Genomic DNA, 13511 nt, shown 5'->3' with positions numbered 1-13511 from the left:
AATAAAAATAGATCCACTGAATAAATACATTAAAAATTTGTAATTTATAAATAAATTCCTTCCTAAATAGCAGCCATTTAATCTCTGGCCATAAACTTGTAGCTGAATATATCCTAGGGATGGGGGAGGAGTATATAAACAGATTCCAAATGGTGGAAGACAAGTTACCTCAAAATGTCCATTTATAACAAGTATCAGAAAACATGACATAAATCAAAAGAGCAGTTCTGGGGCAGATCTCTCACCAGTGTCCATGTTACCAGTTTTTTTTTTTCTTTCCCACTACCCTTCTCCTGTCTCCACCCTTCTTGCCCTTGCTCTCTCTCTTTTTCCAACTGTAATACATAATACTTTAAGGCATGTGGCCTGCAGCTTTAGTGAAACTTTATGTCCTTCCTACCAAAGTCTTTTGCAGATAAAATATTTCCTTAACAAAATGCTTTTGGAAAATGAAACGCCCTAACAAAATTCAATGCTTGGGATCATTAGACCTCTTCTAAATGCTTCACCCCTAGGTTTAAATTCTATAATATACTTTCTCTCATTCTCTTGCTTTCTCTTTTTGTCCCCACATCCCTCCTACCTTGCTCTTATTGCTGTCAGTACTTGGTCCTTCAACCCAGTCACAACAATCTTTGTTATCTCTTTTACAACCCCTTGTGTATACAGTAAACTTTAAAGCTGAGATCTTATTGTATATTCTTGAAAGTACACTTTCCTTCAACTGTAGTTCAGTGTAAAGGCTCCTGGCTTATTTTCAGTGTTCCAGCTTAAATTTTAGAGCTAATTCAATAAGATGGGGCTTCCTAGGTGGCAAGAGTGGTTAAGAACCCGCCTGCCAAAGCAGGAGAAGCAAGGGGGCTCAACCCCTGGGTTGAGAAGATCCCCTGGAGCAGAGCATGGCAATGCACCACAGTCTTCTTGCCTGGAGAATCCCATGGACAGAGGAGCCTGGTGGGCTACAGTCCATGGGGTTGCAAAGAGCTGGACATTACTGAAGCAACTTCAGTTCAGTTCAGTTCAGTCACTCAGTCATGTCCAAATCTTTGCAACCCAATGGACTGCAGCAAGCCAGGCCTCCCTGTCCATCACCAACTCCTGGAGCTTGCTTGCTCAAACCCATGTCCATTGAGTCGGTGACGCCGTCCATCAATCTCGTCCTCTGTCGTCCCCTTCTCCTCCCACCTGCAATCTTTCCCAGCATCAGGGTCTTTTCCAGTGAGTCAGTTCTTCCCATCAGGTGGCCAAAGTTCTGGAGTTTCAGCTTCAGCATCAGTCCTTCCAATGAATATTCAGGACTGATTTGCTTTAGGATGGACTGGTTGGATCTCCCTTGCAGTCCAAGGAACTCTCAAGAGTCTTCTCCAGCACCACAGTTCAAAAGCATCAATTCTTGGGCACTCAGCTTTCTTTACAGTCCAAGCCTCACATCCATACATGACTACTGGAAAAACTATAGCTTTGACTAGATGGAACTTTGTTGGCAAAGTAATGTCTCTGCTTTTTAATATGCTGTCTACATTGGTCATAACTTTTCTTCCAAGGAGCAAGAGACGCACAATGAATATACCTCAACTTTCTCATCACTATACAAATATAAAATTATACACAGTTAAAAGCTGACAACACACAAAATCATAGAAGCAAACCTGAAACTTCATTCCCCAGCGTATCATAAGAGGTTTTTATTTCATCTACATGCTTGAATGAACTTTTCACATAAGGCAATGTTAAAACAGTATTTGCAAAAGTACCTGTCATACTGTGTGTGCATTAGAAAGAGAGAGAGAATATGCTGCTTGCAGAGACTTCAACCTTCTCTTCATAAAGAATTCTAATTTCCACAATGCCTCTACTATATAGTTACTGGAAAGTTCATCTGTGTTAACTGTTCAAAAACTGGAAGAAGCTTTTTCTACTTAAAAAGATCAATTTAACTGTATTATTTTTTTAAATCTACAACTCTTTCACAGCCTTCATTTCAATGTCAAAAGCCAACATCTCGCCATCTCCACTGTTAAGCACTCGGACGAAATTCTGACTGTGGGAAGTTCTGTGCTAAGACCCTCCCTCACTTCACTGTTTTCCCTGGCTGATGTGCTTGCCAACGAGAAACGCCCACGTTTCGCTGCTCTTTCCCCGTCCTGGCCCTGGGGGAGAGCGCTGTGCTCAGGTGTTCACAGCCATCTTGACTTCAGCGCCCTCTTCTGGTATAGTTTTAACTGAAATTTTTAAAGGGCAAGCTACCACTCATTTTAAATCTCTTTTTTATGTATAATTTCATCTAATATAAAATTAATGCTAGTGTTTATCCCATGAGTGAAAAACAACATGAAATAAATGTATAATGTCACTTCTGACCGTAACTGACACCCAGCATAAATAAGAAAAGGCACAGAACAGTCATATGACCACGATGAGCCTCTTCCAATTGAGTTCAGAGGACCTAAGTTCAAAGACTATTGCTTTCTCAAACATCTACACATAGGAAAAAGGGAGTCTGCACACTTGAAAGATAACAGTCCTCAAACTTAATTCAAATACTAAATATTCACTCACTTTCCTGATTTTCATTCTATTCCAAAATTAGCATTTTATAATTTAACTTTCTAATCCCTATCAACTTAAATATAAGAACTTTACTTAAAATAGTTGATAGGCATTAAGGGCAAGTGAAGAGTGAGAGTGGAGACCCTATTCCACAAAGCCTTAGGTTCCTGCTGGAGACCCGACGGTGGTGCGGCCACGCTGTGGGACACATTGTTATTGTTTTCAGTCACTCAGTCGCGTCTCACTCTTTGTGATCCCATGAACTGCAACACGCCAGGCTCCTCTGTCCTCCACTGCCTCCCAGAGTTTGCTCTAATTCATGTCCATTGAGTCAGTGATGAACTATCTCATCCTCTGCTGTCCCCTTCTCCTTTTGCCTTCAAGCTTTCCAAGCATCAGGGTCTTTCAAAAGAGTCAACTCTTTGCAGTAGGTGGCCAAAATACTGGAGCTTTAGTTTCACCATCAGTCTATCCAGTGGATATCTGGAATTGATTTCCTTTTTATCTCCTTGTTGTCCAAGGGACTCTCAAGGGTCTTCTTCACCACCACAGTTTGAAAGAACATAACTTGATGTCGGTATTGACCATCTGGTGATGCCCACGTGTAGGGTTGTCTCTTGGCTTGTTGGAAAAGGGTGTTTGGTGTGACCAGTGTGTTCTCTTGACAAAACTCTGTTGGCCCTGCTTTATTCTGTACTCCAAGGGCAAATGTGCCTGTTATTCTGGGTAACCCCTGACTTTGTACTTTTGCATTCCAATTCCCTGTGATGAAAAGAACATCTTTTGGTGTTAGTTCTCAAAAGTGTGGTAGGTCTTCATAGAACTGGTCAACTTCAGCTTCTTCAGCATCAGTGGCTGGGGCATAGATTTGGATCACTGTAATGCTGAATAGTCTGTCTTGGAAAAGAATCAAGATCCTTCTGTCATTTTTGAGGTTGCACCCAATACTGCATTTCAGACTCTCTTGTTGACTATGAGGGGTACTCCATTTCTTCTATGGGATTCTTGCCCACAGTAGATATAATGGTCCTCGGAAATAAATTCACTCATTCCCATCCATTCTAGTTCACCGATTCCTAAGATGTCAATATTCACTGTTGCCACTTCCTGCTTGACCATGACCAATGATTTATGGGCCTAACAGTCAAGGTTCTTATATAATACTGTTCTTTACAGCATCTAGCTTTACTTTCACCACCAGGCACATCCACAACTGAACACCATGCCCACTTTCGCTCAACTGCTTTGTTCTTTCTAGAGCTATTGCCCTCCACTCTTCCCCAGTAGCAGAAGGGACAACTTTTCGACCTAGGGGGCTCATCTTCCGGTGTCATATCGTTTTGCCTTTTCATACTGTTCGTGGGGTTCTCACGGCAAGAATACTGGAGTGGGTTGCCACTTTCTCCTCCGTAGACTACATTTGGTAACAACTCTTCACCATGACCCGTCTGTCTTGGGTGGCTCATAGCCTCATTAGGTTACGTAAGCCCCTTCACCACAACAAGGCTATGATCAATGAAGGGGCTGTGGAATACTACTCAGCCATAAAAACGGATGGACTATTCATACACTCAAAAACTTGGATGGATCTCAAATACACGGTGAGAGGGAAAAAGTTATTTTAAAAAGGTCACAAACAATATGGTTCTATTGTGTGTTATTTTCAAAAGGACACAATTACAGAGATGGAGAACAGACTAGTGGTTGCCGGGGTTATAAAGGGAGGTAGGACCATGAGTGTAACTATGCAGGGTAGCACAAAAAAAGGGCTTCACATGATGGAAGAGTTCTGAACCTCAATTGTGCTGGTGGTTCCATGAATCCACACACAGTAAAATGACACAGAATTACACACAGTCATTGAACCAAAGCCCACTTCCTAGCTTTGGTATTGTACTACGGTTACGTCAGATGTAACCATGGTTGTGTAAGATGCAACCAGTGGGGAAAACAGCACATGGGGTCACTCTGTACCATCTTTGCAACGTCCAGTGACTCTGCAGCAACTGGATCTAAAGAATAAGAAATATTACTACAACTGCTCCACTATTTAAAAGTCTTGGCAATAGAAAAACCTGGCTTGAAGATCCAAATTCCTGTCCAACTCTACTAATGATTATCAATGTCACCCTGAGCCTCAGTTTTTTTTTTAATCCTTTCTAGAATATAAAATATCCATATACCTTTCCTCCCCCAAATTTATTATACTAAACAGAATAATGTCTATAAAACTCCAAAGAATACACAGATTATAGCTTAGGACAGATAAAAGAGAAGGAGCACGGCCTTTCAGGTCAGAAAGACTTCACTTCAAAACCACAGTCCAGTTCTGGACAGTCTCTGTGCTCCTAAGCAAGTTACTTAATCTCACTCATCACCTGTAAAATTGGAATGGTATTACAATGTGTTTAAACAAACTATTTCAGAGGGTCTGACCCAGAGAAAATTCTGAATAAATATTATTACCCTTATTAACTATTTTTCCCCAAAAAATGTTTAATTACCATAAAATCTATTTAATGAAAACTCTTCAGATAAAAAGGAAAGTGTAGAAGGTTCAATCAATCATGTATCAATTTGCCTTTTTTAGGACAGTCAGCATCTATTCAACAGGGCTTTTTGGTTACTGAATCACTTCACAGGGGAAGTATTAATATAATAAATATCAACCGATGCCCCAAACTCCTGCTTGTATTACTTTCTTAATTAATGACACTCTCAGCTAGAGTTTAAGCATCTTGCAGCTGTATGGAAAATATCCACTGCTATCATGACTGAGTCTGACTGACACATTACATGCAGCACTAATCTCTTTCAGCTGCTAAGACTACTATCTGATTTCACTGTCTCCGTTTACCTCATTCTATTTTGTTAGTGTAAAAAATTTGAGTTTCCTATATGATGAATATTTCAAAAGCACAGGAAAAATCTTTATTTTATAGAAGTTTTCCTGTTATGCCAAATACAGCTTATGTTCAGGTAAGGAAACAGACTTACTCATTGCCACTGGCTTGACAATCCTCACTATCCAGAACACAACACCAAACTCAGAACTAAACTCTCTGAACTTAAAGTCTGTGTAGTTTATTTTCAAGATGCCCTTGAGTCCTTACTCAGAATCTGTTTATTTAAGCAGAACTCCAACTTTCAAATCTTATGACTCTGATTAGTTCCTGGCTTAAAGAAATCAGCCATTAAAAAAAAACACAAAACACATTTTGGGGACAACCAGGCAAATCTGACTATGGATTGGATTTTGGATATTAGGGAATTATGGTCACTTTTATTAGGTTAATAATAATGCTGTGGTTATACAGTTATGATCTTATTTATTACAGATGCATACTGAAGTATTTAGGAATAAATATCATGGTATCTATAATTACTTTTAAATAGAAAAAACAAAAAAATTAATGAAGTAAATATGGCAAAAGGTGACAACCTAAGTTTCAAGAATATGAATGCTTATTATACTATTTCCTTTAGTTTCTCCTTGTAAATTTTTCATAATAAAAAAGAATTTAAATTTTTTAACTCCATGACAAAGACTGCCTGTCGGGTTTCCCACCCCTGTGTGAGAGAGTGAAATCAGGGTCAGAAGCAGCAAGTGGAGGGAGAAGCAGGGAGGGTAGCTGCAATGAGGCCTGTTGCGAGCTGCAAGGAATGCAAGCTGATACTGACACCAAGGGGTCCTGCAGCACATCTAATGCAAACAAGGTCTGGGGCCCTGCAGAGGGAGCTGCTCGGCACCCAGCATTCGAACCGGTATAATAATTAACAAAGGCCGAGACTCTGGTCTTGTTTTTTATTGCTAACTGACTGCCCAACCACAGTATTTTATCTTATATAAAAATAACCTTGCTGTACACCTGAAATTAAAGTAATACTGTAAATCAACTATACTTCAAAAAAAAAAAAAGTTACCAAAAGGGAAGAGGAAAAAATTATATATAATATAAAAGCAGAACTCTACAACTAGCAATATATACACATAAACTTTTGACAATATTTCCAAATGTCTACTTCAAATGAACAACTTTACATTAAATAAGCATTTCCATGTTCTTACTTATCACATAAATGGTAACAAGGAATGCATAGAATGTAATCATTGAACCATTATTGCAAGCTAACCAATTTCCCCCTTTTCCACACAGCACCGCAATGAACACCATTCCACAGACCACTTTTTCCTTCTTTTGAAATATTTACTTGGGACAGTCTCCCAGCACTGAGATTAGTGGGTCAAAGGTGTGAACATATTACCAAGCTGTATTCTGCTTCGAACCCCCCACGACCACCACAAGCATACACTTATTTCACTACAACCTCATCCGAGACAGTGCTTTTCTCCCCACATTACAGAGGCAGAATCAGTACACAAACCTGCACGAGACTAACGTATACAACCTGGTGAGTCTGGACACACACACACTTTCATGTTCCTGTGATCACAATCCAGGTAAGAGACCTAGCCTTCATCTCCAAGGTTTCCAGGTTAAATTTCTGTACTGGTAATCCAGCAGTTGTGAAATAATCCCTACCTTTAAACGCCAAGTAAACAATTAACAAAGAGAGCGACACTGTTCCATGCGCTCCCGTACCAACAGCACTGACTCCTCCACAACTTCTTACAAGTCAGCTAATCTACTGGGACTTGGTTTGTCTCCAAACGAAAAGTATCAACCTCATTAGTACTCAAGGAAGCGAAAATTAAAGAAAGAGGTCATTTCTCACAAATGAGATTGTCACAATGTCAAGACTGAGAGGTTCCAGTTAGTGAGATCATAGGAAACAGGCATTCTCACATATTGCTGATATGTGAGACTGTGAAATGAGATATGAGAATTTTTCATAATTTTCTAAATTATGAAAAACTTAGAATGAGAAACTAGGGGAAATAGTATAATAAGCATTCATATTCTTGAAACTTAGGTTGCCATCTTTTGCCATATTTACTTCATTAATTTTTTTCTGAACTATTTAAAAATGTGTGCATTTGAAACTAATCTAAAAGTGTCTGTTAAAATTATCTGTATATTTTAACCCAGACATTCAACTTTTAAAACTCCTTCATCTAGGCATCTAACTTTTAAGACTACCACACAGAAACAAAGGCAGCAGTGAGAAACAATGTATGATTATTACAGGGTGACTTCTGACAAACTAGAAAACTAGAACCACCCGAATGCCCCACCACCATGGGAACAGCTGAGTAAATGATGGCTATCTACACCATGGACTATGGTGCAGGAGCTGGAGCTGATGCATTATTAACTCAGTAAGACATCCATGATCTATATTGCTACGGAAGAAAGCAAGCAGTTTTGTTATGATCACATAATCCTTTCTCACCTTTAAAGCAAAACCCTATGCCCGCATGTATGCAGCACATCACGAGCATCTGTGCTCACTGCAGAGAAGGGCAAAGAGACGCAGCAGACTAATGGCCCAGCTGCCCCTCACGTGGAGAAGGGGTGCTGGCCCTCCTACACTGCCTGACTTATATTAGCTGGCTTATTAGTAGCTTTTAAACGTCTATAGGTAGTAAAGATTGTACTCAGTATCTCTCAGACGCCAGTCGTCTCCCAAAGTGCACAGTTCTATGAAGCAAGGTTTACAGAGAGGTCACTGAATCGTCAATGAATGGTTCGATGTGTCCAGTATGTCACAGGAGTAGGTAAGATTTACATTCTGTAAGGTTCACAACAAAAATAGCTAGTACTTGAAAAGTTTTGACACAAAAGAGCAAACAGGAAAAGATCTTTAATTTTCGTTAAACACCTCAGCCCTCCTCCCCATTTAGGGAACTGGAACATTCCATTATCCAAATCACTGAGCTGTGCAAAACTCTCACCAAGAGTGTGTGAGAATGCACACTGAACCCTTCTCCCACTCACTCCTAGACTCACTCTAGAGAGTGGAGCAATCTCGAAGAAAAGGATTTCTAGCCTATGAGCACCCAAAGAGCAAGAATCTTATTAATCACTTTCCTGACCAAAAGAAAACAGGAAAAAGCACTAAAGAGCATTCTAGTCGATCTCTTCTCTCTAAGGAAAATCTTCTAATGAAGGGGAAAAGAGGTCCAGCTTTCCAATTTATCCAAGCTTACCATTTTAACTAATGTGTGTTGTGTGTTACAGTTCTTAAAATGTAGCTCTCTGCTGACTGAAAATAGTCACACACTTTCAAGGGCACCAGTGTTCCCGAGGGAGTGCAGCAAGGCCGCCACTCGGGAGTAGGGGCCGTGCTCCTGGCGCGCCCACCGTGCCAGGAGAGCCACCCAGGCGAGTCAGCACCACAAATGGAAATCACCACTGGAATCAGTACATGAACATATCAAATCTTAAACATTACTCAATGAAATAATTCTAAATCTTCAAAGCAGAAGAGAATTTTGTTTTTAAACATACCATGTCTACAATCTTCATCAGCTTGCCCATAGTTTTTCTGCAAAATAAAAGATACAAGATAAAGTTAAGTAGTTCAAGGCCTCTTAAAACAGAGATTTCATCGAAAGGCTGCAGCTTTGTTTCAAAGTTTAATCATTAATGTTGCAAATTTACTACTCACAGACCACGGCTAACTCATGTGCTGAGGATTACGCAATCCTTTCCAAGTAACCCTCACCGCATACTTCCCCGGCCATGTGCTCCCTGTTTCTCACCTCCTCTAACCTCAAGTCACCAGAACCCTCTACCCCATCCTCATTCTCAGCTCCTCACTCTGCTGAGTGAACGGCTGTCCTGCAGAGACTGTCCATGAGGGTCACCTCCCCGGCTGCTTACTTCCTGCCCCCCTCTGCCTCCCACCTGTCCCAGGTAGAGCCAGGCCTACCACCTGAGCAGGTATGCTCCATGGCCTACTCAAGATATCACTCTGGCAAGCCTCTTCTATTTCTCATATATCATTAATTTTTTGTTTTCTTTCAGTTTAGTCCTATAAACAACAAGCTCTTATTTCTCTCATCTGAAAAAATCCTTTTCTCGACTTCACTTCTCCCACTGGTTTCCATTTCTTTCTGTGTGAGCGTCTGCTTCAACGGGGAAAAGCTCCTCAAGAACTGTCTGTATCACATACTCAAATCCCTTCCATCTGACTTTTTTTTTTTCTGACTTTCTCTTAAACTCTTTTTTATCAAGCTTTCACTCCCCACAGCACGTAAATCACCAGTGGCTGCCACCAGTCAGATGTATTTACACGCACCCATTTAGATATACTGCCATTTTTTGGTCAACTCTCAATTCTCCCCGTCTATTCCAGCAGTGGACGTGCTGAGCATCTGCTCACCTGGACAGGTTCTCCTGCTCTGGCCCCCGGACACCCTGCTCTCCTGGCTTCCCTTAGCCTCACGGGGTGCTCTCCAGGGTGCTTTGCTGCTTCTCCCCAGCTCTCAAACCAGTGCCCTGAGACCAAGCCCTCAGTCAGCTCCTCCTCTCTGTCTACACTCACTCCCGAGGGATCTCACCCAGGCCCGAGGCTCTTACCACCCACAGACCACAGGACCATCTGCAGCCCAGACTTCGTACATGCACATCCAGCTGCTTACTCCGCATCTCTGGCTGGGAATCTAAGTGTCATCTCAAACTCACTGTGTCCAAAACGAACTCTTTCCCATAAAACCTGCTCCCCATCCACAGAACCTCATCTCAGTGGAAGGCAACTCCACTCTTCCAAACGCTCAGACAGAAAAAGTCAAAGTAAGTGGACGCTGACTGCTCCAGACCTCTCACTCTCTGCCTTCCACACACTAGGAAATCCGCTTCATTCCACCTCCAAATTATACCCAGAACCAAGCCACCTCTCACCACCTCCATGGTTACCACTTTGATCTAAACCACTTCATCTCTGGCCTCAGTTCAGTTCAGTTCAGTTCAGTCGCTCAGTCGTGTCCGACTCTTTGCGACTCCATGATCCGCAGCACGCCAGGCCTCCCTGTCCATCACCAACTCCTGGAGTCCACTCAAACCCATGTCCATTGAGTCGGTGACGCCATCCAACCATCTCACCCTTTGTCGTCCCCTTCTCCTCCCACCCTCAATCTTTCCCAGCATCAGTTCAGTTCAGTTCAGTCGCTCAGTCGTGTCTGACTCTTTGCGACCTCATGAATCACAGCACGCCAGGCCTCCCTGTCCATCAACAACTCCCGGAGTTCACTCAGACTCACATCCATTGAGTCCGTGATGCCATCCAGCCATCTCATCCTCTGTCGTCCCCTTCTCCTCCTGCCCCCAATCCCTCCCAGCATCACAGTCTTTTCCAATGAGTCAACTCTTCGCATGAGGTGGCCAAAGTACTGGAGTTTCAGCTTTAGCATCATTCCTTCCAAAGGAATCCCAGGGTTGATCTCCTTCAGAATGGACTGGTTGGATCTCCTTGCAGTCCAAGGGACTCTCAAGACTCTTCTCCAACACCACAGTTCAAAAGCATCAATTCTTCGGCGCTCAGCTTTGTTTATAGTCCAACTCTCACATCCATACATGACCACTGGAAAAACCATAGCCTTGACTAGACAGACCTTTGTTGACAAAGTAAGGTCTCTGCTTTTTAATATGCTGTCTAGGTTGGTCATAACTTTCCTTCCAAGGAGTAAGCGTCTTTTAATCTCTGGCCTACATTATTCTAATAGCTTCCAAACTAGTCTCTTTGCATCTACTCTTAACCCTTATACTTTAAACTCTATTCTCAACAGAGACCAAATAATTCCTATTATATCAGATCACACCACTGCCCTGCTCAAAATCCCACAAGAGTGCTCTGCCTCAAGCAGAACAGAAACCAGACCTCACAGTGAGCTGGAGACCCCACAGGCTCCAGCCACGCCCTGCACTCCCTCATGGTGTGCTTTACTCCCACACAGTGGACTCCAGGGCTGTCCCTCAAACGCAGCAGGCATGCTCCTGCCTGAGGAAGTCTGTACTGATAGTTCCCTCTGCCTGTAACTTAAAAATTGCAACCCTACCCCAACCCTAGAAACCTTCTATTTTATGTCTTTTCTCATGCAAACTGTTACCTTCTAACAATCCAAAGTGTTCACTTACTTATAATTCCTATTCTTTATTGCCTGCCCCTCCACAATACTAGAAAAAGTACTACGAAGGAGGGATCTCTCTTTTTCACCAACATAAAACAAATACCTAGGACAGTGTCCACCACATAGTATGCACTCAATAAATGTTTGTTGAACTGAGCGGACAGTCAAAAATGCTATACAACAGTAAAACTTTCAGGTCTTAAAAACACAGCTGCTTGCCATCAAAGATATTCAGCAATCCCTAGCCACTTCACACAACTCCTCAGCCCAGAATTTGGTGATTTGCAGAGGGAACCACCACCACCAGTCCCCACTCAAAGAAAAAGGTCATTTAACATGGTCTACCATTGGCTCATTGACAGTGTCTACTCACCAGCTGCAAAAAGGAGGCAATTCTGTAAAGAAGACTCTCGATCCTGATGCTCTCTATCTCCAGCGGACAGGGCCCTGTAAAGTCAGCCACGGAGTACTGGCCGAGAGAAAGGAGGGCCTCTGTGCAGTGCTGGAGGGCCATCTCATAGTCCTGCCTCTTCAGCGACTCACATGCTTGTTCACATGACTTCTCAGCTCTTCTGTCTTCCATGACTCAGGGACAAGAATCCTAAAGACATGGAGAAAGAGCAAGGGGAGGTTTCAAAAACCTATTAATCATAAATTCTAGCCCCATTCCTATCTCAGCTGGCTTAATTATCTATCTGAATAGTTACTCTCAACCAGCCTTTTGATCAAGGTCACAGCTGAGCAGCAGCTAATGATGCTACAAAATCTATACTTCTCAATTCAGGACTACACTACCACCAATACATCAGATTTATAAATGAGGCAAATTTACGAATGAACACGATGCTGAGTATTACAAAACACAGCGAGCCATGAGGCTCCTCTTGTCTTTTATAACCAGAAGGTGGAGAAATGCTTCCTATGCAACCTCCAACTTTCAGTCTAATAATTCTGCTACTAAGGCTACAGAGAACCCAAGTCCGTATCGTGTGGGATTTTTGCCCACCAATACAAAAAATTTCACAGACAAAAGAGCTGGAATCAGAAACCAAAATTCGAATCCAAATCCACTGACTCCTATGATCTGCTTCCGATCTACAAAAAGGGCTTATTGTCACATTAAGCTGTTTGACCACCCAGTATCCATCCACCCCCTTTTCTGGTAATAAAAGCCCATGATTCCCCTCTGAGTCATTACCTCTCCCCTGCTCTGAGGAAATGTGGCCCCTGAAGAGAAGGCGCCACCAAATAAAGAAAAGAAAAGAAAAATCAAGGGGTGTCATGTGACCAGAACTGGCCAATCCGAGTCTCATAGCCCCAAACTCAGGGACTGATTGGCTCAAGGTCAGATATGAGAAGAACCAATGAGACATCATGAGACTTTTGCTGAGGCTTCTGGGAAATAGGCTGGTGCTCTTTCCCGCTGAATCTAAACTCTGAGCGGCTACAGGGGGTGGATATGCTGCAGTCGTTTTTCTATATGCAACGCCAACAACTGAAGTCCATCCAGGAAAAGGCAGAGCTGAGTCACGGGGAGAACCTGAGCCCCGACAACTTCACTTGAGTCCCGAATCCAGCTTGCTGGACCTGGACTTTGTAGTCAGGTGAGCCTAATTCAAATTTCTCTCTGGACTAAGCCTGTTTTGGTGCTGTTTCAGGCAGTGGGAAGCTAATTGACGTGTATGTGCATATCTGATTAGTACCTCACAGGAGGCGAAAAACAAACTGACAGTTATCTTACAAAACAGTGTATATATACAGGATAATTACTAACAATTAGGCCACAATTACTGATTAATAATAAAAAGTATAAAGAAAAAAATGTGGGCATTTTAATAATAACAAGTATAAAGAGAAAAAATGGAAGAAAAATGACTTAGTGTGATATGTGGTTATCTTGACTATTGAAAATATTCCAAAACATTTG

At 42.0% G+C, this 13511-nt stretch overlaps 1 protein-coding gene across 3 annotated transcripts in view; it reads right to left on the bottom strand.

The window, feature by feature from the left end:
* HELZ (helicase with zinc finger) overlaps nt 1-13511 on the bottom strand; it is a 149428-nt gene that overhangs the window by 116939 nt on the left and 18978 nt on the right. For all 3 annotated transcript variants that reach the window (XM_040244371.1, XM_040244372.1, XM_040244373.1), the window contains 2 exons: nt 11958-12185; nt 8964-9000 (listed from right to left, as the gene is read on the bottom strand). In XM_040244371.1, coding sequence (XP_040100305.1) covers nt 8964-9000; nt 11958-12167 — 247 coding nt within the window. In that variant the 5' untranslated portion in view covers nt 12168-12185. The remainder of the gene's footprint in view (nt 1-8963; nt 9001-11957; nt 12186-13511) is intronic.

The sequence above is a fragment of the Oryx dammah genome, unplaced genomic scaffold (genome assembly GCF_014754425.2).
Source record: "Oryx dammah isolate SB20612 unplaced genomic scaffold, SCBI_Odam_1.1 HiC_scaffold_8, whole genome shotgun sequence".
In the NCBI taxonomy this organism is placed as follows: domain Eukaryota; kingdom Metazoa; phylum Chordata; class Mammalia; order Artiodactyla; family Bovidae; genus Oryx; species Oryx dammah.
The sequence above is the reverse complement of the archived record's forward strand: the minus strand, read 5'-3'. Positions and strand labels throughout refer to the sequence as shown.